This window comes from Aegilops tauschii, chromosome 6 (genome assembly GCF_002575655.3).
Source record: "Aegilops tauschii subsp. strangulata cultivar AL8/78 chromosome 6, Aet v6.0, whole genome shotgun sequence".
In the NCBI taxonomy this organism is placed as follows: Eukaryota; Viridiplantae; Streptophyta; class Magnoliopsida; order Poales; family Poaceae; genus Aegilops; species Aegilops tauschii.
The window spans coordinates 494436817-494461245 of NC_053040.3; the positions used below are offsets into that span (position 1 = coordinate 494436817).

Below are 24429 nucleotides of genomic sequence, written 5' to 3' on the forward strand. Positions count from 1 at the left end.
AAAGCCTCGGTAATTCACAAGCCACAAAACAGAGCAACAATTATTGAAGATAAATAAATTAGAATGCATATGAGTATATGACAAAACTAGGAAAAATATTTGACAAGATATTACTGTTGCTAGAAGTAATATATTAGATGTACCAACTTGAAGTGCACAGGAAGAATCTCTCGCTTTTACTCATTACCAAAATCAAAACAGAAACTTCTGTTGTAAAATTGCAATGCTTTAATACCCTTCAACTCATACAAAAAAAAGGCACCAAATGAGGCACTCATGCAAAGTACCACTGCCTAAAGAATATCACACTATGACATATTATACATGGGCTACTGCTGGCAGTATATTTACCCAGATATACAGAACTATACAACTTCAACCCAAACTAAAAAACAAAGAGAGACAAAACAATGAAAGATAGCCTTGCCTTTCATCAAATCCTAGATTCTTGATGGCAAAAGGCAAGAACTAGGGCATTTCCACTCCAAGCGCAAGCAACTCTATCAGAGGCGATTCCGATTTTTCACCTCAAGATGATGATTTTGAGAACTCCCGTATTACTTTGTACAAAAACTCAATGTATTGGACTTCTTTCCGTCGTCCTCTGAGCACACAAAACTAACAAGAACAATCTCCAATCTGCACTTCTCCAGTATTAGAAGCTTTACAAAAAGCACAACAGAACCAGCTCCAGTTGCAAGCTTTTAGATGCTCTTGTGAGGTTATTCAGCTGTTGACCATTCTACTGAAACACGTGCAGCTTTATCATTTAACCTGCTTCAAATATCTGTTGCAGCAGATGAAGGTAGAGGAGCACTAAGAGTTTCAGTATCACCATCAACCGACTCTGTGTACTGCAAATCAGCTAGCTCAGATACATTACTGCTCCCAGTGCTATGACTGATTGTAACTACTGGTTTCCTCTGCAGAAATCATATCAAACCAGTAAGCGGAGTTCAGTTACCTTATTCAATCATGATTTAAAAAAAATCATACAACTCACCTCAACAAAGAAGATACAAGTTCAAAGCAGCATCTGAGGGAGTGCTACTCACCTCATGGTCGTCGTCCAAATCTTTGGCAGCCTCTTTCATGTCCTCAGATTCACCGTCTTTTGGTTCCTTATCCTTGAGGAAAACTGAATAAGAGTAAGAGGCATCTGTTAATAAAGATCCAATTTCATTTTCTCCAATGAAGTGACCGTACAGATTCGATGAACATATATATAGCTGTAATGTATAATAATCGATAAAAAAAAGGTTATTGAACTGTTTCCTTTTCTTTTCCACTTTAAATAGCACTATCACTATTTTCGTAGCACTCCTTTTTTTCTGATTTTAGATTCTGTATATCTTAGCCAAGTGCACAATGAGTGAGCGCAGATCATTCCATGAAAACCACTCATTTCAGATCCAAGTATTTTTTAAGCAATGCAGCATATCAAATAACAGCAATAACAGGGATCTGTTTTCAGAAAGTTATTTTCACAGGCATTCACCTTTTTTCCTTCCAGCGTCTATAGGCAGTTCCTGGGGCTGGGGAGCCTCCATGAAGCTGATGCCATTACGAGATGAAGCGGAGCTGGAATTACCACGATTTGAGCTACTTGATTCTTCAGTATCAACCTCGTACGGGGAGATAGAATTAACTGCATTTTCATCTTCTGGCTTGAAAGACCCTTCTTGAAGACCAGGGAGACTTGTTGTATCGGTCTGTGCAGTATGCATAGCAGAACCTGAATTGTTAGGAAAATCCTCAGCATTGTCATCACCATCTAGAGATATTAACGTCCCCTCGAAACTGAACATGCCATCGTAAAGTATCTCAGATGACGATCTCTCTGCGGCTTGAAGACTCTCCGCCACAGTGACATCTGGAATATCTAGGGACCCTGAATTGTCACAGTGATCTTCAGAATTGGCTTCCTCAAAACCCAACATGGTTTCATCTTGTTGCTGAGTTCCTTCGTGAGCAATGCCACAAGGTTCAGCCAAGTTGGCCTCTGTAGAATACAAGGATGACTTTACACCGTCTAAATCATTTTCAGTTTTCAAACCCTCTGGATGAACCAAATTCTCCTCAGAACTTAAGGGGTCCTGAGAGTCAGGTGATACTTTTTCGCTGAAGCAGTGGTTCTCTGGCATGTGAGGAAGATCTGAAGCATAATCATCAGCCAAAGAATTTTTGACTTCGCTGATATCTTCAGGAGACATGTAAGCCTTATGAAGAGTTAAATCATCTTCATCTTCCAAAGCTACAGTTGATGTTCTCTCACTATCTTGAGGATCATCAATTGTATTGGTGAAATAGTTTTCAGCATCGTCAACCTCCTTAGGGGACATTTGGGTCTGCTCAAACGTAACATCATTTTCAAGTTGAGGCTCAGAAAAAACCTGACCACTTTGCAATGTTTCAAATGCATCAACCACTGGAGCAAATGAAGAGGATGATAAGTCCAAGTGTTGATCTGATTGTGTCATGCCATTGATTACATCTGGAGCTACAAAAGAGTCCAGAAAGTTTGAAGAAACTTCGTGCGGTGAACCAGCAGTTGTTTCATCAGCAATATTAAGAGTTTCAATCATGTTGGTCTCCAGGATAGATTCAGCAGTCGCTGGATTGTTTGTGTAATTTTCTGTACTGTGCAGGTTGTGAAATATCACACGGTTCCTCTCATCAAAGCTTAAACCACGATCATTTTCTGGTTCAGAAGATGTTCCACTTCTGAGAGATTCCAGCATGTTGATCTCTGAAACACATGAAGATGACCTGGAATAGAGCGAAAATATTTCAGAGTTTATGCCCTCATCTGAGGATGTGTGACTTCCCTCGATAAGAAAATTAACGTCCTGTAGTGTTTCAGATGGAGCTTGTTCCTGGTCGTGAAGAGATTGAAAACCGTTGCTGTCTGGGATAGACTGAGAAGGTCCAGAGTTGGCCGTCAAATTTTCTGCAGTTGTAACCTCATCGAGCAAGATGGAAGTCTCTAGAGAAGTCAAAGCTATTTCATCTTCAGACTTAGGAAGTCCTTCCTGACCAGCAAATGGTGCTTCGACTTTCACTTCATCATGATTGACCTCACCTGAAGATAAGAATGCTCCTTCAGAATGACAAGTGCTTTCGTGTGGTGACTCAAGCAATGCTGGCTGACCAGCTTGAGAAGCTTCCTTTACACTCGTGTCTGGAATTACCTGGGCAGATGTTGAATTACTTGTCAAATTTTGGGCGGAACTATCATCAGCTGGAGAGGCAAGAAAAAGGTTTCGATGATCAAACGCTGCCTCGTCTTCTGATTCAGAGAAAACTTCCTCGACAACTCCATGAACTTCTGTCATCTTAACCTCTTCACTACGTATCAAAAGTTCTGATGTAACTAACGCATCTTCAGCAGTATCAACTACAAGTGGATCCAGAAAAGGCTCCTCCAAATTAAAAGCTAGGGCCTTCTGCTCATGTAAGTGCAAGTCGGACGTTTCATCCTCGTGTAAGTCCCTGTCCCCCTCTGAAAGTAACTCTGAAGATGCAGAGTAGTTTAATTCAGGACTGGTTGTAACAAAGCTAACAATATCCGGAACATCCGTTGTCTTGGGAACTTCACTAGATAAAGAAAACTCTGATGTTTCCAAGCACTGATCAGTAGTACTGACCACAGGCGCAGCTTGCAAAGGTTCCTCCTCCAAATTGATGAGTGTCTCATTCTCCTCATTTGTGTTTAATTCGCGTGTTTCTTTCTCCCTAGCATCCTCACCACCCTCTCCAACAAACTCTGGAGAGGATAAGAGGCTCGACTCAGGACTGACCTTAATATAGCTGACACTTTCAACAACTTCCCTTTCCTCACTCTCTTGATTGTACAAAGAGAACTCCTGAGTCTCCCTGCAGTATTCAGTATTATTGACCGCAACTGGGGATAGCAAAACTTGCTCCTCCAAATTGAAGGGTGTTCTGATTTCCTCTGGTACATGGAACTTGGACAATTCATTCTCCTCAACTCCCACATCATGCAGCTCTGGTTGAAGGCTCAGTTTAGGACTGACTATATCAATGTCAACAATAGCTGCACTTTTAACCTCATCCAGGCAGATGGGAGTATCCAAAGAGGCAATAGACATTTCATCTTCAAACTTAGAAAGTCCTTCAGAGGGTGCAGCATCTTCCACCACATTAGCATATGAATTTGAGTTGCTTGAATAGACTTCATCATTATTGATCTCCGCTGAAGATAAGAACATTCCTTCAGAATGGCGAGTGCTTTGGCGTAGTGGCTGAGAAAATGCTTCCTGGCCACCTTCAAGAACTTCATTTAGGTCGCTGTTTGGAATGAATTTCACTGGCATTGAATCAATAATCAAATTTTGAGTGTCACTATCATCCTCCGAATCTGTGACAGCAAGCTTTTGATAGTTAAATGCTTCCTCGCCTTCTGACTCAGAAAAACCTTCCTTGACAACATAATGAACCCCTGTTATCTCGACGTCCTCGGCAGTATCAGCTACAGGTGAATCCAGAATAGGTTCCTTTTCAAAATTAAAAGGTAGGCCATTCTGCTCCAGTATGTGCGAGTCAGACGTTTGATCCTCCTTGAATTCTTCATTATATTCTCCAAGTACCTCTGGAGATGGTGGGTACATCAATTTAGGATTGGCATCTTGAATGCGTAAAGAGACATCTGAAGTTTCCAAGCATTGTTCGACAGTACTGGCACTGACTGTAAGTGGGTCTTGCAAAGCTTCCTCCTCCATATTGATGAATATACCGTTGTCCTCCTTTCTGTTTGATTCACATAATTCTTTCTCGATGGTATCCTCAGCACCCTCCACAACTAACTCCGGAGAAGATGAGAAGCTCAACTCAGGACTGACATTCATAAAGCTGACACTTCCAGCAACTTCCATTTTCTCAGTCTCTTGACCGCATACAGAGAACTCTGGATAGATCTCCACATCAGGAATGATCGGTAGTTCCTTGTCATTGACTGCATACGAAGTAGGGCTCTCCATTGGAGTCAAAGAATAGACTTCGTCATTATTGATGTCCCCTGAAGATAAGAACATTCCTTCAGAATGGTGAGTGCCATGGTATAGTGGCTCAGAAAATGCTTCCTGGCCACCTTCAAGGGCATCATTTATGTCGCCGTTTGGAATAAATTGAACACCAATTGAGTCAGTTATCAAATTTTCAGTGTTACTATCACCATTTGAAGAAGCTGCAACAAGCATCCGATGACTAAATGTTTCCTCGCCTTCTGATTCAAACAAACCTTCCTTGACAACATCACGAACTTCTGTTATCTCAACGTCCTCGGCCGTATCAGCTACAAGTGAATCCAGAATAGGTTGCTTTTCGATGTTTAAAGGTAGGCCGTTCTGCTCCAATAAGTGCAAGTCAGATGCTTTATCCTCCTTTAAGTCATCGTCACCTTCTGCAAGTAACTCTGGAGATGCTGAGTGCATTAATTCAGGATTGGCTGTAACAAAGTTTATAATTCCAGTAACTTCCCTCGCATTGCCATCTTGAATGCATAAAGAGGCATCTGAAGTTTCCAAGCATTGTTCACTAGTATTAGTACTGACTATGAGTGGATCTTGCAAAGGTTCCTCCTCCATACTGATGAGAATAGCATTCTCCTCCTTTGTGTTTAATTCACATAATTCTTTCTCAATGGCATCCTCAGCACTCTCCACAACTAACTCTGGAGAGGATAAGAAGATTAACTCAGGACTGTCATTAGTAAAGCTGGCACTTCCAACAACTTCAACTCTTTCAGTCTCTTGACCGCACAAAGAGAACTCTGGAGTCCCCAAGCAATGTTCGATATTACTGACTGCAGGTGGGCACAGTAAAACCTCCTCTGAGATGAAGGGCGGCATACTTTCCTCTGGTATACGGAACATGGACGATTCTGTCTCCTCGACTCCCTCACCAAGCAACTCTGAATAGGTCCCCATGTCAGGACTGATTGGCAACTTCTTATCATTGACTGCATACGGACTAGGGCTCTCCTTTGGACTCAAAGAATACATATGCAACACTTCTGACTTGTGCGGATCAAGCAATGCTTCCTCCCTGACACTTTCTGGAGGCAACATTTTCAAGGTTTCTGATGCAGGTAGTACCAGACCAGACAAGTCAGGGCTGAAGTCATTTAAGCTATTATGAGCAACAAAGTCGTCTGGTGAAGATGCAGGGGAGCGTGAATCGTCTCCGTCATAAAAATTATTATGAGAACCAACTGGAGATATGGGATTCTCCTTGCTGGAATTGGAACGAGTTTCCACAATGTCCCATATTCCATCAAACCCTTCTTCGTCACCATCTCCTTCAGACAATTCTTGAGGGGTATCTGCAGGTTGAGCATGCATGCTGCGGCAATCATCGAAAGGATACGAAATAGTATCTTCAGTGGAAATAGGGACATGGACATGCTGATCTAAATGTGCAGAGACAGATGGTGTTTCCTGAGTCTTTTCCACACTTCTTTCTACAAAACTGCTGCTGGTCATGTATGTTTTTGAACTTGACAGTCTTCTCATCCTTAGTCCACCCGAGGGTGCTGGCTGGAAGTCCTTGCTATGACCCCAAGCCATATCTGCTCCACCATCATCTCTATGCTTAATGCTCGACTGGCGATGTTTCATAAGCTTAGCAGTTTGTGCCGCTGAATCAGTTCCAACCAGAGAATTACTAGCATCGTCCACATCATCACAGCTCTGCACCAGCAAACAAACACCGATTATGTTAACTAGAAGGACGATGTCAGAAGAACAGGACTAAAAGGCAGTGGTGGATTAAAACTATCTGCAGAACATTAGGTTGAAACAAACAGACAGACCTGGACATTGTTTTGGTTGTTCCGGTCAAACTCCCTTGGTTCACACTCAGTTCGCTGCTTGTCCTCTTGAAGTCTTTCAAGCGTTTCCTTGTCCTTGAGGTCAACTGACTCCCTTGGTTCACCATCAGCTTGATGCTTGTCCTCTTGAAGTCTTTCAAGCGTTCTATTGTCCTTGAGGTCAACTGCGGAGCAAGATTAGCTGGGGTCACTCAGGAGATACTTGTCACCAACGCATTATCAGAACGTACAAGGCACTCATTTTAGCAGTTTGGGAAGATTTTGCTACTCGAACTTAAAAAAAAACAAGTTTATAACTGCACATTGGGTGACCTGTGACCAGGGAGGATAACTGCTTTAGCACTAGCGGCATCATTCATATGTTTGGGTGCGTGCATGAACGAATGTCAAAATCCAGATATGACATGGGAAGCGAAAATTATTACGCATTCTGGTGAAGCGGACGAAGGCGGCGTAGATGAGCGTGGCGAGAGCAGGGACCGCGAGCACGGGCAGCACCTGGATGGGCTGCCTCCAGGTCAGACTCCGCCTCCTCGCCCTCCAGAACGCGTAAACGAATACCAGCACCTGCTCAATGCAAAAGACAAATGAACCATCTGTTCAGACCCCTGCGCCGAAACAGCTAACAGGTAAAATACCGCAGCCTACTATCTCTGTCACAAGTAGGCAAACATGCATAAATTGTTTCTGAAATAACAAAAACAGAACAGATTGTCCATTCTAGTTGAACAGGCATAAATTGTTTCTGGGCAGGAGTAGTTACAAGTTTGAAACAAGCAAGAACGTCACAGATTGTGCGGTCCAGTTGTGCGTGCGTCGTCGCTACATCTACATGAAGAGCCGACGAATACTAAATTAATGATCACTGAATAACTCTGGTTTGTAATTCAATTTGTCCAAAGAACTGGAGGTGAATTACTCCAGCCTATTTCACCGGTAGATACTACTTGATTTCTCCGGGCAAAGTAAGAACTAAGAACTCATCCGTGATCGTGACTACTAGCAACGGCGAGCTGGCTGACTGCTTGACTTGGCTTGCGCATACAAGCAACCACCTGAAGCGCGCCCCACCTCAACCAATCTCCCTTGGGAGAGAGCCAGAGCACGAGCTAGCTCACCTCGAGGTTGAAGGAGACGAAGGCGAGCTTCCGTCCGACCCGCCGCGCCGCCGCGGCCCGCCTCGCCAGGCGCGACCGCACGGTGGACTCCTCCTCCTCCCCCTCGCCGTCGCGGGAGGCCTGGCCCCGGCGGCGCCAGACGGAGGCCGCGGCGTGGAGGCGGGACCAGACGCCGGAGAAGAGCCCCGCGGGCGCGTCGTCGCCGGCGGCGGCCATGGGTGGGAATCTGGAATGGAATTTTGGCTTCTGACCAATCAGAGACGTCGACGCCCACCACCACCGCTGCACTACGCCACCTTCCTCTTCCTTTCTCCTTTTTCTTCTGCCCTTTTTTCTTTGCTTTTCTTTTTTTATTATTAGCTGGCAAAATTATTAGCTCAAGCATAAGGTGAGGAGCTAGCATGCTCTATTACTTGTTTTTCCCTGCTTTTTATTTACCCGGTATTTCACCCGGCTAGAGCCGGCTGCGTGCATGTAGGTCCATGGTTGGCGCATCATCTATTTCACTGAGATGCGTGCACATTTTTTATGACTAGTGAAAATGTGGAATATACCATCTTTGGCGTTGTGGTCATCCTCCTCCTCCTCTTGCATTGCGGAGTGATACCAACAAAAGCTCTCTCAAACAAGAGAAATAAACATATCATCTTTTTCATAGATGTTGCAGGTCTGTGGCACGGTATTTCTTTTCCTTTCGAGGGAACCGGCTCCACGACACAATGTTCTCTTAAATTTGTTCCTTGAAAACAAAAAAGGGCCACATTTTCTCCATCGTCCATCCTCACCTGTGTGCTTCTCTTCTTTTCTTAAATTTGTTCCTTCAAAACAAAGAGGGAGAAGTAACTGCATGCATGTCTTTGCAAAAGATACAAGTGGCATACAAAAAGAAAGCAAAAAGATGGATTGGGAAACAACTATCTTCTCAATTGCGCATCACCTCATTCCATTGGCCGCGCGAGGCTCTGCTCAAATAATCCTAATTTAAGCTAGGCTTATTGTGGTCGTGAAAGCTGCCGCCAATCGCCTCATCCTCGTCCGGGCTGAATAGGATCTCCGGTTCATCGCCGTTAGGTATGTTGAGAGCAAACACCTTGCAAGTACCTGCCGAGTTAATTATGTCCAAGCCGTTGGATCAATTTGACAAAGTTGCTCCCAACGTTGTTGTTGGTTAGCGTAATCCCTCAGCAGCCATATATGGCACGAGCCATGACGACGGTTTGTGGTAGACGCAATCATTCTGAACGAAGCATGCTTCATATCGGGCGGTGGCTAAGGAAGTGGATAGAGCGGAGTTAATTACTGCTCCCTCCATTTCAAAATAGATAACCCAATTTTATATTAATTTTGTACTAAAGTTAGTACAAAGTTGAGTCATCTATTTTGGAACGGGCCAAGTAATTGGCACCAGCGAGCTAAGCATGCAGTGGATAAAGGCGAGTTTTGGAACAATCTTTGGATAAAGGGGTGTTTATAACTTGAATATGCATAGTTAAATAAAAAATGATATGTACTGATAAAGGGGTGTTCCCCACTCATGGATACTGACGGGGAACGCAGTAATTTCAAAAATTCCCTACGATCACGCAAGATCTATCTAGAAGACGCATATCAACGAGAGGGGAGTGTGTGTCCATGTACTCTCGTAGACCGAAAGCGGAAGCGTTTAGTAACGCGGTTGATGTAGTCGAACGTCTTCGCGATCCAACCGATCCAAGTACCGAACGTACGGCACCTCCGCGTTCAGCACACGTTCAGCTCGATGACGTCCCTCGAGCTCTTGATCCAGTTGAGGCCGAGGGAGAGTTCCGTCAGCACGACGGCGTGGCGACGATGATGATGATGTTACCGGCGCAGGGCTTCGCTTAAGCACTACGACGATATGACCGAGGTGTGTAACTGTGAAGGGGGCACCGCACACGGCTAAGAGAAGGCTTGGTTGGTCTTTGGGGTGCCCCCCTCCCCCGTATATAAAGGAGGGAGAAGGAGGAGGCCGGCCTAGGAGGGGCGCGCCTATAGGGGGAGTCCAACTAGGATTCCCAATCCTAGTTGGAGTCCCCTTCCTTTTCCAAGAGGTGGAGAGAGGGAAGGAGGAGGAGAGGGAGAAGGAAAGAGGGGGCGCCGCCCCCTCCTAGTCCAATTCGGACTAGCCCATGGGTGGCGCGCTGCCTCCCTTGTGGCCCTTCTCTCCTTTCCACTAAAGCCCAATAAGGCCCAATACTTCCCCCGGTGAATTCCCGTAACTCCCCGGTTCTCCGAAAAATACCCGAATCACTCGGAACTATTCCGATGTCCGAATATAGCCTTTCAATATATGAATCTTTACCTCTCGACCATTTCGAGACTCCTCGTTATGTCCGTGATCTCATCCGGGACTCCGAACAAACTTTGGTCATCAAATCACATAACTCATAATACAAATCGTCATCGAACGTTAAGCGTGCGGACCCTACGGGTTCGAGAACTATGCAGACATGACTGAGACACATCTCCGGTCAATAACCAATAGTGGAACCTGGATGCTCATATTGGCTCCTACATATTCTACGAAGATCTTTATCGGTCAAACCGCATAACAACATATGTTGTTCCCTTTGTCATTGGTATGATACTTGCCCGAGATTCGATCGTCGGTATCATCATACCTAGTTCAATCTCGTTACCGGCAAGTCCCTTTACTCGTTCCGTAATGCATCATCCCGTAACTAACTCATTAGTCACATTGCTTGCAAGGCTTATAGTGATGAGCATTACCGAGAGGGCCCAGAGATACCTCTCCGATACACGGAGTGAGAAATCCTAATCTTGATCTATGCCAACCCAACAAACACCTTCGGAGACACCTGTAGAGCATCTTTATAATCACCCAGTTACGTTGTGACGTTGGATAGCACACAAGGTGTTCCTCCGGTACTCGGGAGTTGCATAATCTTATAGTTAGAGGAACATGTATAAGTCATGAAGAAAGCAATAGCAATAAAACTTAACGATCATTATGCTAAGCTAACGGATGGGGTCTTGTCCATCACATCATTCTCCTAATGATGTGATCCCGTTCATCAAATGACAACACATGTCTATGGTCATGAAACTTAACCATATTTGATTAACGAGCTAGTCTAGTAGAGGCATACTAGGGACACTTTGTTTTGTCTATGTATTCACACATGTATCAAGTTTCCGGTTAATACAATTCTAGCATGAATAATAAACATTTATCATGATATAAGGAAATAAAATAATAACTTTATTATTGCCTCTAGGGCATATTTCCTTCAGTCTACCAATTGCACTAGAGTCAATAATCTAGTTCACATCGCCATGTGATTTAACACCAATAGTTCACATCACCATGTGATTAACACCCATAGTTCGCATCGCCATGTGACCAACACTCAAAGGGTTTACAAGAGTCAATAATCTAGTTCACATCGCTATGTGATTAACACCCAAGAGCACTAAAGTGTGATCATGTTTTGCTTGTGAGATAAATTTTAGTCTACTAATCTGCAACATTCAGATCCGTATGTATTTTGCAAATTTCTATGTCTATAATGCTCTGCACTGAGCTACTCTAGCTAATTGCTTCCACTTTCAATATGTATCTAGATCGAGACTCAGAGTCATCTAGATCGGTGTCAAAGCTTGCATCGACGTAACTCTTTACGATGTACACTTTATCACCTCCATAATCAAGAAATATTTCCTTATTCTACTAAGGATAATTTTGACCGCTGTCCAGTGATCCACTCCCGGATCATTATTGTACCCTCTTGCCAAACTTATGGTGAGGTACACAATAGGTCTGGTACACAGTATAGCATACTTTATAGAACCTGTGACTAAGGCATAGGGAATGACTTTCATTCTCTTTCTATTTTCTGCGGTGGTCGGGTTTTGAGTCTTACTCAATTTCACACCTTGCAACACAGGCAAGAACTCCTTTTTTGACTGTTCCATTTTGAACTACTTCAAAATCTTGTCAAGGTATGCACTCATTGAAAAATCTTATCAAGCGTCTTGATCTATCTCTATAGATCTTGATGCTCAATGTGTAAGCAGCTTCACCGAGGTCTTTCTTTGAAAAACTCCTTTCAAACACTCCTTTACGCTTTTCAGAAAATTCTACATCATTTCCGATCAACAATATGTCACTTACATATACTTATCAGAAAGGCTATAGTACTCCCACTCACTTTCTTGCAAATACAGGCTTCACCGTAAGTCTGTATAAAACTATATGCTTTGATCAACTCATCAAAGCGTATATTCCAACTCTGAGATACTTGCACCAGTCCATAGGTGGATTGCTGGAGCTTGCACATTTTGTTAGCACCTTTAGGATTGACAAAACCTTCTGGTTGCATCATATACAAGTTTTCTTTAATAAATCCATTAAGGAATGTAGTTTTTATATCCATTTGCCAGATTTCATAAAATGCGGCAATTGCTAACATGATTCGGACAGACTTCATCATCGCTACGAGTGAGAAAATCTCACCGTAATCAACACCTTGAACTTGTCAAAAATCTTTTTCCGACAAGTCTAGCTTTGTAGATAATGACACTACTATCAGTGTTCGTCTTCCTCTTGAAGATCCATTTATTCTCTATGGCTTGCCGATCATCGGACAAGTTCACCAAAGTCTATACTTTGTTCTCATACATGGATCCCATCTCAGATTTCATGGCTTCGAGCCATTTCGCGGAATCTGGGCTCATCATCGCTTCCTCATAGTTCGTAGGTTCGTCATGGTCTAGTAACATGATGTCCAGAACAGGATTACCTTACCACTCTGGTGCGGAACATACTCTGGTTGACCTACGAGGTTTGGTAGTAACTTGATCTGAAGTTTCATGATCATCATCATTAACTTCCTCACTAATTGGTGTAGGAATCACTGGAACTGATTTTTGTGATGAACTACTTTCCAATTCAAGAGTAGGTACAATTACCTCATCAAGTTCTACTTTTCTCCCACTCACTTCTTTCGAGAGAAACTCCTTCTCTAGAAAGGATTCATTCTTAGCAACAAAGATCTTGCCTTCGGATCTGTGATAGAAGGTGTACCCAATAGTCTCTTTTGGATATCCTATGAAGACACACTTCTCCGATTTGGGTTTGATCTTATCAGGTTGAATCTTTTTCACACAAGCATCGCAACTCCAAACTTTAAGAAATGACAGCTTAGGTTTCTTACCAAACCACAGTTCATACATGTCATCTCAATGGATTTAGATGATGCCCTATTAAACGTGAATGCAGCTGTCTCTAATGCATAATCCCAAAACGATAGTGGTAAATCTGTAAGAGACATCATAGATCGCACAATATCCAATAAAGTACATTTACGACGTTCGGGCACACCATTACGCTGTGGTGTTCCAGGTGGCATGAGTTGTGAAACTATTTCACATTGTTTTAAATAAAGGCCAAACTCGTAACTTCAAATATTCGCCTCCGCGATCAGATCGTAGAAACTTTATTTTGTTGTTACGATGATTCTCCACTTCACTCTGAAATTCTTTGAACTTTTCAAATGTTTCAGACTTGTGTTTCATTAAGTAGATATACCCATATCCGCTGAAATCATCTGTGAAGGTCAGAAAGTAATGATACCCGCCGCGAGCCTCAACACTCATCGGACCGCATACATCAATTTGTATTATTTCCAAAAAGTTAGTTGCTCATTTCATTGTTCCGGAGAACGGAGTCTTAGTCATCTTGCCCATTAGGCATGGTTCGCAAGCATCAAGTTATTCCAAAAGCCCATCAGCATGGAGTTTCTTCATGCGCTTTACACCAATATGACCTAAACGGAAGTGCCACAAATAAGTTGCACTATCATTATTAACCTTGCATCTTTTGGCTTCAATATTATGAATATGTGTATCACTACGATCGAGATTCAATAAACCATTTATGTTAAGTGTATGACCATAGAAGGTTTTATTCATGTAAACAGAACAACAATTATTCTTTGACTTAAATGAATAACCATATTTCAATAAACATGATCCAATCATATTCATGCTCAACGCAAACACCAAATAACATTTATTTTAGGTTCAACACTAATCCCGAAGGTAAAAGGAGTGTGCGATGGTGATCTTATCAACCTTGGAATTATTTCCAATACACATCGTCACCTCTTCCTTAACTAGTCTCTGTTTATCTTACAACTTCTGTTTTCGTGTTACTACTCTTAGCCACTGAAACAATATCAAATACCGAGGGGTTGCTATAAACACTAGTAAAGTATACATCAATAACATGTATATGAAATATAGCTTTGTTCACTTTGCCATCTTTCTTATCCACCAAGTATCTAGGATAGTTCCACTTCCAGCGACCATTTCCTTTGCAGTAGAAGCACTCAGTTTCAGGCTTGGGTCTACCTTTGGGTTTCTTCATGGGAGTGGCAACTTGCTTGCCATTCTTCTTGAAGTTCCCTTTCTTTTCCTTTGCCCTTTTACTTGAAACTAGTGGTCTTGTCAACCATCAACACTTGATACTTTTTCTTGATTTCTACCTTCGCCGATTTCAGCATCGCGAAGAGGTCGGGAATCGTTTTCGTCATCCCTTGCATATTATAGTTCATCACGAAGTTCTAGTAGCTTGGTGATAGTGACTAGACAACACTATCAATCACTATATTATCTGGAAGATTAACTCCCACTTGATTCAAGCGATTGTAGTACCTAGACAATCTGAGCACATGCTCACTAGTTGAGCTATTCTCCTACATCTTATAGGCAAAGTACTATCAGAGGTCTCATACCTCTCGACACGGGCATGGGTCTAAAATACTAATTTAAACTCTTGGAACATCTTATATGCTCCGTGGCGTTCAAAACGTTTTTGAAGTCCCGGTTTTAAGCCGTAAAGCATGGCGCAGTAAACTATCAAGTAGTCATCATGCCGAGCTTGCCAAACGTTCATAACGTCTGCATCTGCTCCTGCAATAGGTCCGTCACCTAGCGGTGCATCAAGGACATAATTCTTCTGTGCAGCAATGAGGATAATCCTTAGATCACGGACCTAGTCCGCATCATTGCTACTATCATTTTTCAACTTAGTTTTCTCTAGGAACATATCAAAAATAAAACAGGGGAGCTATACGCGAGCTATTGATCTACAACATAGATATGCAAATACTATCAGGACCAAGTTCATGATAAATTAAGGTTCAATTAATCATATTACTTAAGAACTCCCACTTAGATAGACATCCCTCGAGTCATCTAAATGATCACGTGATCCAAATCAACTAAACCATGTCCGATCATCACGTGAGATGGAGTAGTTTTCAATGGTGAACATCACTATGTTGATTATATCCACTATATGATTCACGCTCGACCTTTCGGTCTCAGTGTTCCAAGGCCATATCTTCATATGCTAGGCTCATCAAGTTTAACCCGAGTATTCTACGTGTGCAAAACTGGCTTGCACTCGTTGTATGTGAACGTAGAGCTTATCACACCCGATCATCACGTGGTGTCTCGGCACGACGAACTGTAGCAACGGTGCATACTCAGGGAGAACACTTATACCTTAAAATTTAGTGAGAGATCATCTTATAATGCTATCGCTGTACTAAGCAAAATAAGATGCATAAAGGATAAACATCACATGCAATCAATATAAGTGATATGATATGGCCATCATCATCTTGTGTCTTTGATCTCCATCTTCAAAGCACCGTCATGATCACCATCATCACCGGTTTGACACCTTGATCTCCAATGTAGCATCGTTGTCGTCTCGCCAGCTATTGCTTCTACGACTATCGCTACCGCTTAGTGATAAAGTAAAGCAATTACATGGCGATTGCATTTCATACAATAAAGCGACAACCATAAGGCTCCTGCCAGTTGCCGATAACTTTTACAAAATATGATCATATCATACAACATTTTATATATCATCACGTCTTGACCATATCACATCACAGCAAGCCCTGCAAAAACAAGTTAGACATCCTCTACTTTATTGTTTCAAGTTTTACGTGGCTGCTATGGGCTTCTAGCAAGAATCATTCTTACCTACGTATCAAAACCACAACGATTTTTCGTCAAGTGTGCTGTTTTAACCTTCAACAAGGACCGAGCGTAGTCAAAATCGATTCAACTAAAGTTGGAGAAATAGACACCCACTAGCCACATGTGTGCGAAGCACGTCGGTAGAACCAGTCTCATGAACGCGGTCATGTAATGTCGGTCTGGGCCGTTTCATCCAACAATACCGCCGAATCTAAGTAAGACGTTGCTGGTAAGCAGTATGACTATTATCGCCCACAACTCTTTGTGTTCTACTCCTGCATATAACATCTACGCATAGACCTGGCTCTAATACCACTGATGGGGAACGCAGTAATTTCAAAAATTTCCTACGATCACGCAAGATCTATCTAGGATACGCATAGCAACGAGAGGGGAGAGTGTGTCCACATACCCTCGTAGACTGAAAGCGGAAGCGTTTAGTAACGCGGTTGATGTAGTCGAACGTCTTCGCGATCCAACCGATCCAAGTACCGAACGTACGGCACCTCCGCGTTCAGCACACGTTCAGCTCGATAACGTCCCTCGAGCTCTTGACGCAGTTGAGGCCGAGGGAGAGTTCCGTCAGCACGACGGCGTGGCGACGGTGATGATGATGTACCGGCGCAGGGCTTCGCCTAAGCACTACGACAGTATGACCGAGGTGTGTAACTGTGGAGGGGGCACCGCACACGGCTAAGAGAAGGCTTGGTTGGTCTTTGGGGTGCCCCCCTCCCCCGTATATAAAGGAGGGAGGAGGAGGAGGCCGGCCTAGGAGGGGCGCGCCTATAGGGGGAGTCCAACTAGGATTCCCAATCCTAGTTGGAGTCCCCTTCCTTTTCCAAGAGGTGGAGAGAGGGAAGGAGGAGGAGAGGGAGAAGGAAAGAGGGGGGCGCCGCCCCCTCCTAGTCCAATTCGGACCAGCCCATGGGTGGCGCGCTGCCTCCCCTTGTGGACCTTCTATCCTTTTCACTAAAGCCCAATAAGGCCCAATACTTCCCCGGTGAATTCCCGTAACTCCCCGGTTCTCCGAAAAATACCCGAATCACTCGGAACTATTCCGATGTCCGAATATAGCCTTCCAATATATGAATCTTTACGTCTCGACCATTTCGAGACTCCTCGTTATGTCCGTGATCCCATCCGGGACTCCGAACAAACTTTGATCATCAAATCACATAACTCATAATACAAATCGTCATCGAACGTTAAGCGTGCGGACCCTACGGGTTCGAGAACTATGCAGACATGACCGAGACACATCTCCGGTCAATAACCAATAGTGGAACCTAGATGCTCATATTGGCTCCTACATATTCTACAAAGATCTTTATCGGTCAAACCGCGTAACAACATATGATGTTCCCTTTGTCATCGGTATGTTACTTGCCCGAGATTCGATCGTCGGTATCATCATACCTAGTTCAATCTCGTTACCGGCAAGTCTGTTTACTCGTTCCGTAATGCAGCATCCCGTAACTAACTCATTAGTCACATTGCTTGCAAGGCTTATAGTGATGAGCATTACCGAGAGGGCCCAGAGATACCTCTCCGATACACGGAGTGAGAAATCCTAATCTTGATCTATGCCAACCCAACAAACACCTTCGGAGACACCTGTAGAGCATTTTTATAATCACCCAGTTACGTTGTGACGTTTGATAGCACACAAGGTGTTCCTCTGGTACTCGGGAGTTGCATAATCTTATAGTGAGAGGAACATGTATAAGTCATGAAGAAAGCAATAGCAATAAAACTTAACGATCATTATGCTAAGCTAACGGATGGGGTCTTGTCCATCACATCATTCTCCTAATGATGTGATCCCGTTCATCAAATGACAACACATGTCTATGGTCAGGAAACTTAACCATATTTGATTAACGAGCTAGTCTAGTAGAGGCATACTAGGGACACTTTGTTTTGTCTATGTATTCACACATGTATCAAGTTTCCGGTTAATACAATTCTAGCATGAATAATAAACATTTATCATGATATAAGGAAATAAAATAATAACTTTATTATTGCCTCTAGGGCATATTTCCTTCAGTCTCCCAATTGCACTAGAGTCAATAATCTAGTTCACATCGCCATGTGATTTAACACCAATAGTTCACATCACCATGTGATTAACACCCATAATTCGCATCGCCATGTGACCAACACTCAAAGGGTTTACGAGAGGCAATATATAGGCCTCCAGTACGGTGCGACACCGAGGACGAAGACCTCACAGCAGGTCTTGCCGCCTTTGTAGTTGCTGCTGAATAGGCGCACCGCCTTGTACTTGTCGTTGACCCAGCAGAAACCGAGGCCATATGTCACGCACCGGTCGAAGAATGGTAGACGGTTGGTCATCTTCGCCGGTAGGACTGTGTTGGGAGAGCTAGGGCTTCACCAGTGGAAGGGTTAACGTCATGGTACCCGGTGTCGGCACAGTTGATGAGGACGAGGCCATGGAGGGGCCTGGTGAGAAGAGCCGGCCGTTGGAACTTGTGGACCATGAGTTTTGTGGGCGGTGCACCACCAGGCTGCCAGGCGTAGAAGTACGATGATCCATCTTCCTCTAATGTCTCGTCGTTAGTGTTAGTGCTGAAGAAGACCTTGAGCTGGCCTGGCCTGTTGGCTCGGCGGCGGTGGAGATCTTGGAAGGACGCCGACGACAGCGTGGCGCACCATGAACGCGACAGGATGCTAAGGCGGCCGATCGACTTGGTCGGCAGGTAAGAGAAGAACTCTTGAGGATTTCATCGGGCAAAGCCGCCAGTGTGGTCTCTCGCTGAATTACGGAGTTGGCGATGTCCACGATCGAGTCCGCAACGTGGTGTCCAAGGAGTACTTTCCTGCGACGATGGCCGTCAACGACGACGGGTGAAGCAAGAAGCTGCATTGGTTTTGTTCGTTGCCGTTGCAATCCCGTCGAAGCACTTTACGCCGAGATGCACCGGGTCACACAATCGACGTTGAATTTACTACTCGATTGGTCGGTTGCTACCTAATCTAAGGGCGTGTTTGGTTCAGGGACTTTTTAGTCCCAGAGACTAGAAAAAGTCTCTAAAAAGTCCCTAGGAACCAAACGGGAGGGACTTTTTCTACGGTGACTAGAAAAAGACTCTACTAGAAAGTCTTTTTTGATTAGTCCCTGGGACTAGAAAAAGTCCTAAGACTTCTGAACCAAACACCCCCTAATCATAGTACGATGCTTACCAAGCAGGTTTCTGGAGTACAAGTACTAGATGTAATAATAGATCAATGACTCTAGACCTATATATAGCCTACCAATGCAAGTTGGAACGTACATGAACGTGACATAACCTATCACGCCACCTTCGTCCTCGGGTCTTTCGACCAGAATGTCTCCGGAGGCCCAAGAGAAGAAATCTGACTGCCCACCGCAGTTCATGAGGCTCCACGCGCCATCTCGGCGTCTCAGGCAGGGTTTCACCTCCTCCTTTGTCCCCAACGTTGATGGCCTCTTCAACTATGCCAAGCCCCTTGTGTCGCACTGCGGACTTCTCCTCACGCGCCTCTTGCCTAGGCCGCTTGACTTCGGGGAGCTCCACCTGGCGGTGAGCCAACCTCTTATTGGCTACGTGCACCTCCTCTCACCGCCTACCGCTGGCCTGGCACACGACCACCTAGGGAGAGATGTGACGGGGTACATGCTTCTCATGGAACCAGCGCCGGCTTTTCGTGTGCTTTTTCAGCGCCTTCCGCTCAAACAACCGGTTTGTGTACGCCTACTCTTATTCCTCCGCCACGGCGGGCTGGAGCGCGCCCATGAAGTGTCCAGGCGTCGACCGGCTCACTATAAGTTGTATTGCAATATATACCTCACGTATAGATTTTACCACACCGTCAAAACAAAGTCGACGAGATCACTTACAAAAAAGGTGGATGAGATCACCCGGGGTAATTAAGCTCAACTAAAATTGCCAAGGGAAAAGAAGCTGTGTGCTTTTGCAAAAGATACAAGAGGCACAACAACCATTATGCACTAAGCAAAAAAGGTAAAGGATGATGGGGAGAATCAAGTCACTTGGGTAACAACCGTATCCCAAATTGCGCATCACCTCATTCAAAAGGAAAAGGAGTCGTGAGGCTCTCCTCGAGTAGCCCCAACCTAGGCTCACCGTGGCCATCAAAGCTGCCAGCAATTGCCTCGTCCTCGACCGGGCAGAATAGGATCTCTAGTGCATCACCGTCAGGTACATTTACAGCAAACACCTGGCTAGCACCCGCAGCCAACATGATCCTCGTCTGTCCATTCTCTCCATTGTACATGCCAAGTGGAGCCATCCAGGGGGAGCACAACTGCATCCGGTAAGATTTTGTCCAAGACGTCAGATCGATGCGACAAAGCTGCTCCCACCGCCGATGTGGTTTCGCGTAATCCCTTAGCACCCATATATGGTATAGGCCTTGACGGATATTTACGTAGGAGACGCATAGGCACCCATCTAGTTCGGTCATTCTGGCCGAAGCATGCACATGCACCCACGGATTTGGTGGTGGCTCGAGCGCGCCAAAGGTCTCGCTGCTAACATTGAAAGAGACAATGCGACAACCATGGCAAAGGAAGTGCAGACGCCCGTCAAGGAATACGCCCGGGTTCTTCTCATCCACGGTGCACGTGGGAGGAGAGTGGCCAACAGTCCACCATTCACCAATACTCCTCCAGTACGGCCGACCGCCAAGGACAACGACCTCGCAGCGGGTCGGGGCGCGAGGGCCGCTGAATATGCGTACTACCTTGTACTTGTCGGTCACCGAGCAGTAACCAAGGCCGTATGCGATGTTCTCGACGTAGAATGGTACATATTTAGCCATCTTCAACGGCAGTGCGGTGTCGGGGAGAGCCACGGCTTCCCCCGTAGAAGGGTTGCAGACGTGGTAGCCGGTGATGTCGCAGCGGACAAGGACGAGGCCATGGAGGGGCCTGGTGAGCGGAGCCGGCCAGCGGAACCTGTGGGGCGTGAGCTTGGCCGCAGGTGCGCCACCGGGTTGCGAGGCGTAGAAGTATGATGACGGTCCATCTTCGTGCAACATCTTGTCGGAAGGGCTGAAGAAGACCTTGAGCTGGCCCGGCCTGTTGGCTCGCCGGCGATGGAGATGGAGGAAGGACGCGGACGAGAGGGTGGCGCGCCACGAACGCGACAGGCTCCGAAAGAAGCGGACCGACTTGGCCGGCAGGTAGGAGAAGACCTCGGTCAGTATATCGTCGGGCAAAGCCGCCATTAATTGCTGCCTCTCGCTGAGTTGGTTACGATCGACGTTGGTGATCGATGTCGCCTTTTTGTTTTTGGAGAGAAGGCAAGCAGAATCGGTATGTACGTACGTAGTTTTCTTCTGGTGTAATAGTAGAACAATGAGTCATAACATACACGTATATATGACCAGGTTGGACCAACCGAAACCTACTCAAAACAACCACGTCTAAACATACTCGGACATAGCTTCCGATTAAACCTGAAGCCAACTCACCTTGCCTATATTACTAGGATACCAATATCCAGCGTCTGGAATTTGTTTTTGCCATGCTCAACTTTAAAACTACCATCATCTACATAAAATATTCCACGAACAAAAAGATACGCACAAGTTTATAAAAATGCCAAGATACAGGCGTCGCCGGAATATCCTTTGTGTGCTCCACTGTTCTTCTTCTTCCTCTGTCCGTGCGAGAGAGAGTGAGGGTGCAGCTGGAGGTGTCCTGGACTCCAACAGCGAAGGCGTGTGGGGCGGTCTGCTCAAGGTCGTTGGCTGCTTGGCGCCTTGGCGGGGGCGCTGCGCCAGGGCTTCGGATCCGGCGTGGTCGTTGTCCAGACCCATTCGGCGGCGCCTTTCTGCGGGGCTTCTAGCCCAGATCTGACCGGTGGGCGACGGGCGCGTGGATGTGCGCGCCGGCTTGGCTTTGAGATTGTGGTGCTGCTCGGCTCTATGTGCAGTGCGGCTGCCGGTGGCGTAACTTGGGCGGCGGCCTCAGGTCGTGAGCGAGCTCATCCATCTCAGTAACCCGTCTTTTCTCTCTCTAGCTTTTTCTACTAGGCTGGGCGCACCCATCAATGGCTGCATGAATCTTTTCTATATCTTCAACCTCAACTCTGTCTCCTTCTTTAGGATTTTATTTGCTCAAATGGCAAATTAGCTCTGACCTGGGCATCCATGCTTATATCACCCTTTTTTTTGTTGGCTTGTTGATTCTCATAACTCCTAAACGTATATAACTTGTTAGGATTTGATGTAAAAAAGAAGAATGGGACTATTAATCAGAATATGGAAGTTTAGCATAGGTACAAGAAATTTTGGTTTGCTTCTGCCGTAAGGTGCGGGGAGGGCAGGTCGTGAGATCGATTCCCAAGTGTTATTTTTCTAGCGGCCCATAACAAAAAATAAATTAGAATTGTGGAATTTTTGTGGGATGGTACCACTAACATCTCAGGACCAGGGGTGGAGTCTTTCACCTCCAGGAAAGTTCCATCTAGCTCCACCACTGGTCACAACTCGCAACTTTGTAGTAGCAAATAGGGCGGTCGGGCTATCCTTTCATATGTGATATGTGTTGGTCATAACAGACCGCCTCGGCAAACAACGAGAGACCCATCGAGCCTTCCTCTATCCCATAATATAAGAGCGTTTTTGACACTTGGGATGGAGGGAGTATAATCTTGATTCTTAAGTAGCTTATAAGTAGGTGTCCATGCTAGTTTAGCTAGTTGGTTGAGTTCTGAGTCTAATTATGCTAGGTTTATTAGGCAAGCATGCACGTAATACATGGCTTGGTCGTGCACGAAAGTTTGTGTAGGAGTCATATATTGGGCTTAAGTAGCGATCGATTTGGCCGTGATTAGGTTAGAAAAGAAGTAACAGTGCAGAGTCCGGCTTGAACTTAAAGTCATGTCCGTCTATGTCTAGGAGTTCGGCTTGGGTCGGCTGCTTGTGCTATGTATAGCGCGTTGTGTCACGTTGTACCATCGAGAAAATCGAAAGGAAATAAAGAGAAGAATTATAGGGTATACGAGACACCCTTGGCTATAATGAGTATGTAAACGCGTGTGTTTGTCTACTTTGGTGTGATCGGTCTTTGGGGAAATTCAACAAGCTCTACATCGATGGCCAACGCCAATGTGTGCGCCGCCGCAAACACAATCCCGGACGAGCTCCTCCTTGACATCTTTGCGCGCCTCCCAAACCCCGTGGACCTCCTCCGCTGCACCGCCACCTGCACACGTTGGCTCCGTGTCCTCGGCAATGATCAGGCCATCCTCCGAAAAGCCGACCTCCTGCCGGAAAAGGAGAATGCGCGACATGCCACCTTCGTCCTTGATGCTTTTTACCAGAATGTCTCTCTCGTGTCTGTGTCCGAGGCCCGAGAGAAGAAATCTGACTGCCCGCCGCAGTTTGGGAGGCTTCATGCGTCATCACGGCGTCTCAGGCCGGGTTGTGCCTCCTCCTTCATCCCCAACTTTGATGGTCTCTTCAACTACGCCAAACCCCTCGCGTCACACCGCGGGTTCCTCCTCACACGCCTCTTGCCGAGGCCGCTTGACTTGGGGAAGCTCCACCTGGCGGTGTGCCAACCTCTCATCGGCGACGTGCATCTCCTCCCGCCGCTGATCGTGGACCTGTCTCACGACCGCTTGGGGAGAGACGTGACGGGGTATGCGCTTCTTACGGGACCGGCACGGGCTTTCCGTGTGCTTTTCACGGCCGTCCGCTCAAACAGCCGGCTCGTGTATGCCTACTCCTATAAATTTTTTTGGAACACGGTAGATGCTTACATACACGTACATACACTCAATCCTATAAATGCATGCACATATACCCTACCTCATGAGCACCTCCGAGATACTAAGTCGGCACAATATCTTAAGATTAACGAAATTGCCACAAATGTCTTCATAGTCAATGGAAACATCTCCTCACACAGAACGCACATCAGCGAAAGGCCTGAAATAGGACTTGAACCCTGATGGGTTGGTTCCACCACGGGGAACCTAACCATTTGAACTACTCTCAGTTCGTGGTGCATGCATGATGGATTGATCAGACATCTACTATATGATTTAAAGTATTCCCTCATTCACTACTAGGATCCTAAGCTTCCCCTATGGTTGAGAAACCATCGGCTATGGAGATCGTGGAAGGACGCAGACCAGAGGGTGGCGCGCCACGAATGTGACAGGCTCTCAAAGCGGTGGACCGATTTGGCCGGCAGGTAGGAGAAGACCTCGGTGAGGATATCATCGGGCAAAGCCGCACTGATTTCTGTCTCGCTGGGTTAGTTACGATCGACGTTGGAGATGTCTACGTACGATAGATTCCTGCGTCCACCCTCTGTCACCTTTTAGGAAGGAAGGCAAGCATAATCTGTGGTTTCTGGAGTAATTGATGTGTAATAGATCTAGAGGTACACGT

At 45.4% G+C, this 24429-nt stretch overlaps 2 protein-coding genes across 5 annotated transcripts; both read right to left on the reverse strand.

Annotated features, from left to right (window-relative positions):
- Positions 1 to 208: 208 nt before the first annotated feature.
- On the reverse strand, positions 209 to 8301 carry LOC109787311 (uncharacterized). 4 transcript variants are annotated; one of them, XM_045230231.2, is made up of 6 exons: positions 7969 to 8301; positions 7276 to 7417; positions 6833 to 7014; positions 1592 to 6710; positions 1056 to 1138; positions 209 to 923 (listed from the first exon to the last, which is right to left on the reverse strand). In XM_045230231.2, the coding sequence occupies exons 1-6, from the start codon at positions 8182 to 8184 to the stop codon at positions 780 to 782; spliced, it is 5886 nt and encodes a 1961-aa protein (XP_045086166.1). In that variant the 5' UTR covers positions 8185 to 8301; the 3' UTR covers positions 209 to 779. The 4 variants fall into 4 exon arrangements, with proteins under 4 accessions (XP_045086166.1, XP_045086167.1, XP_020201463.1 ...); XM_045230232.2 differs by having other exon boundaries at positions 1004 to 1138; XM_020345874.4 differs by having other exon boundaries at positions 1499 to 6710.
- An 11784-nt stretch (positions 8302 to 20085) lies between these two features.
- On the reverse strand, positions 20086 to 21249 carry LOC109787269 (F-box only protein 8-like). The gene has a single exon (XM_020345825.1). The coding sequence runs from the start codon at positions 21247 to 21249 to the stop codon at positions 20086 to 20088; it is 1164 nt and encodes a 387-aa protein (XP_020201414.1).
- Positions 21250 to 24429: the final 3180 nt, after the last annotated feature.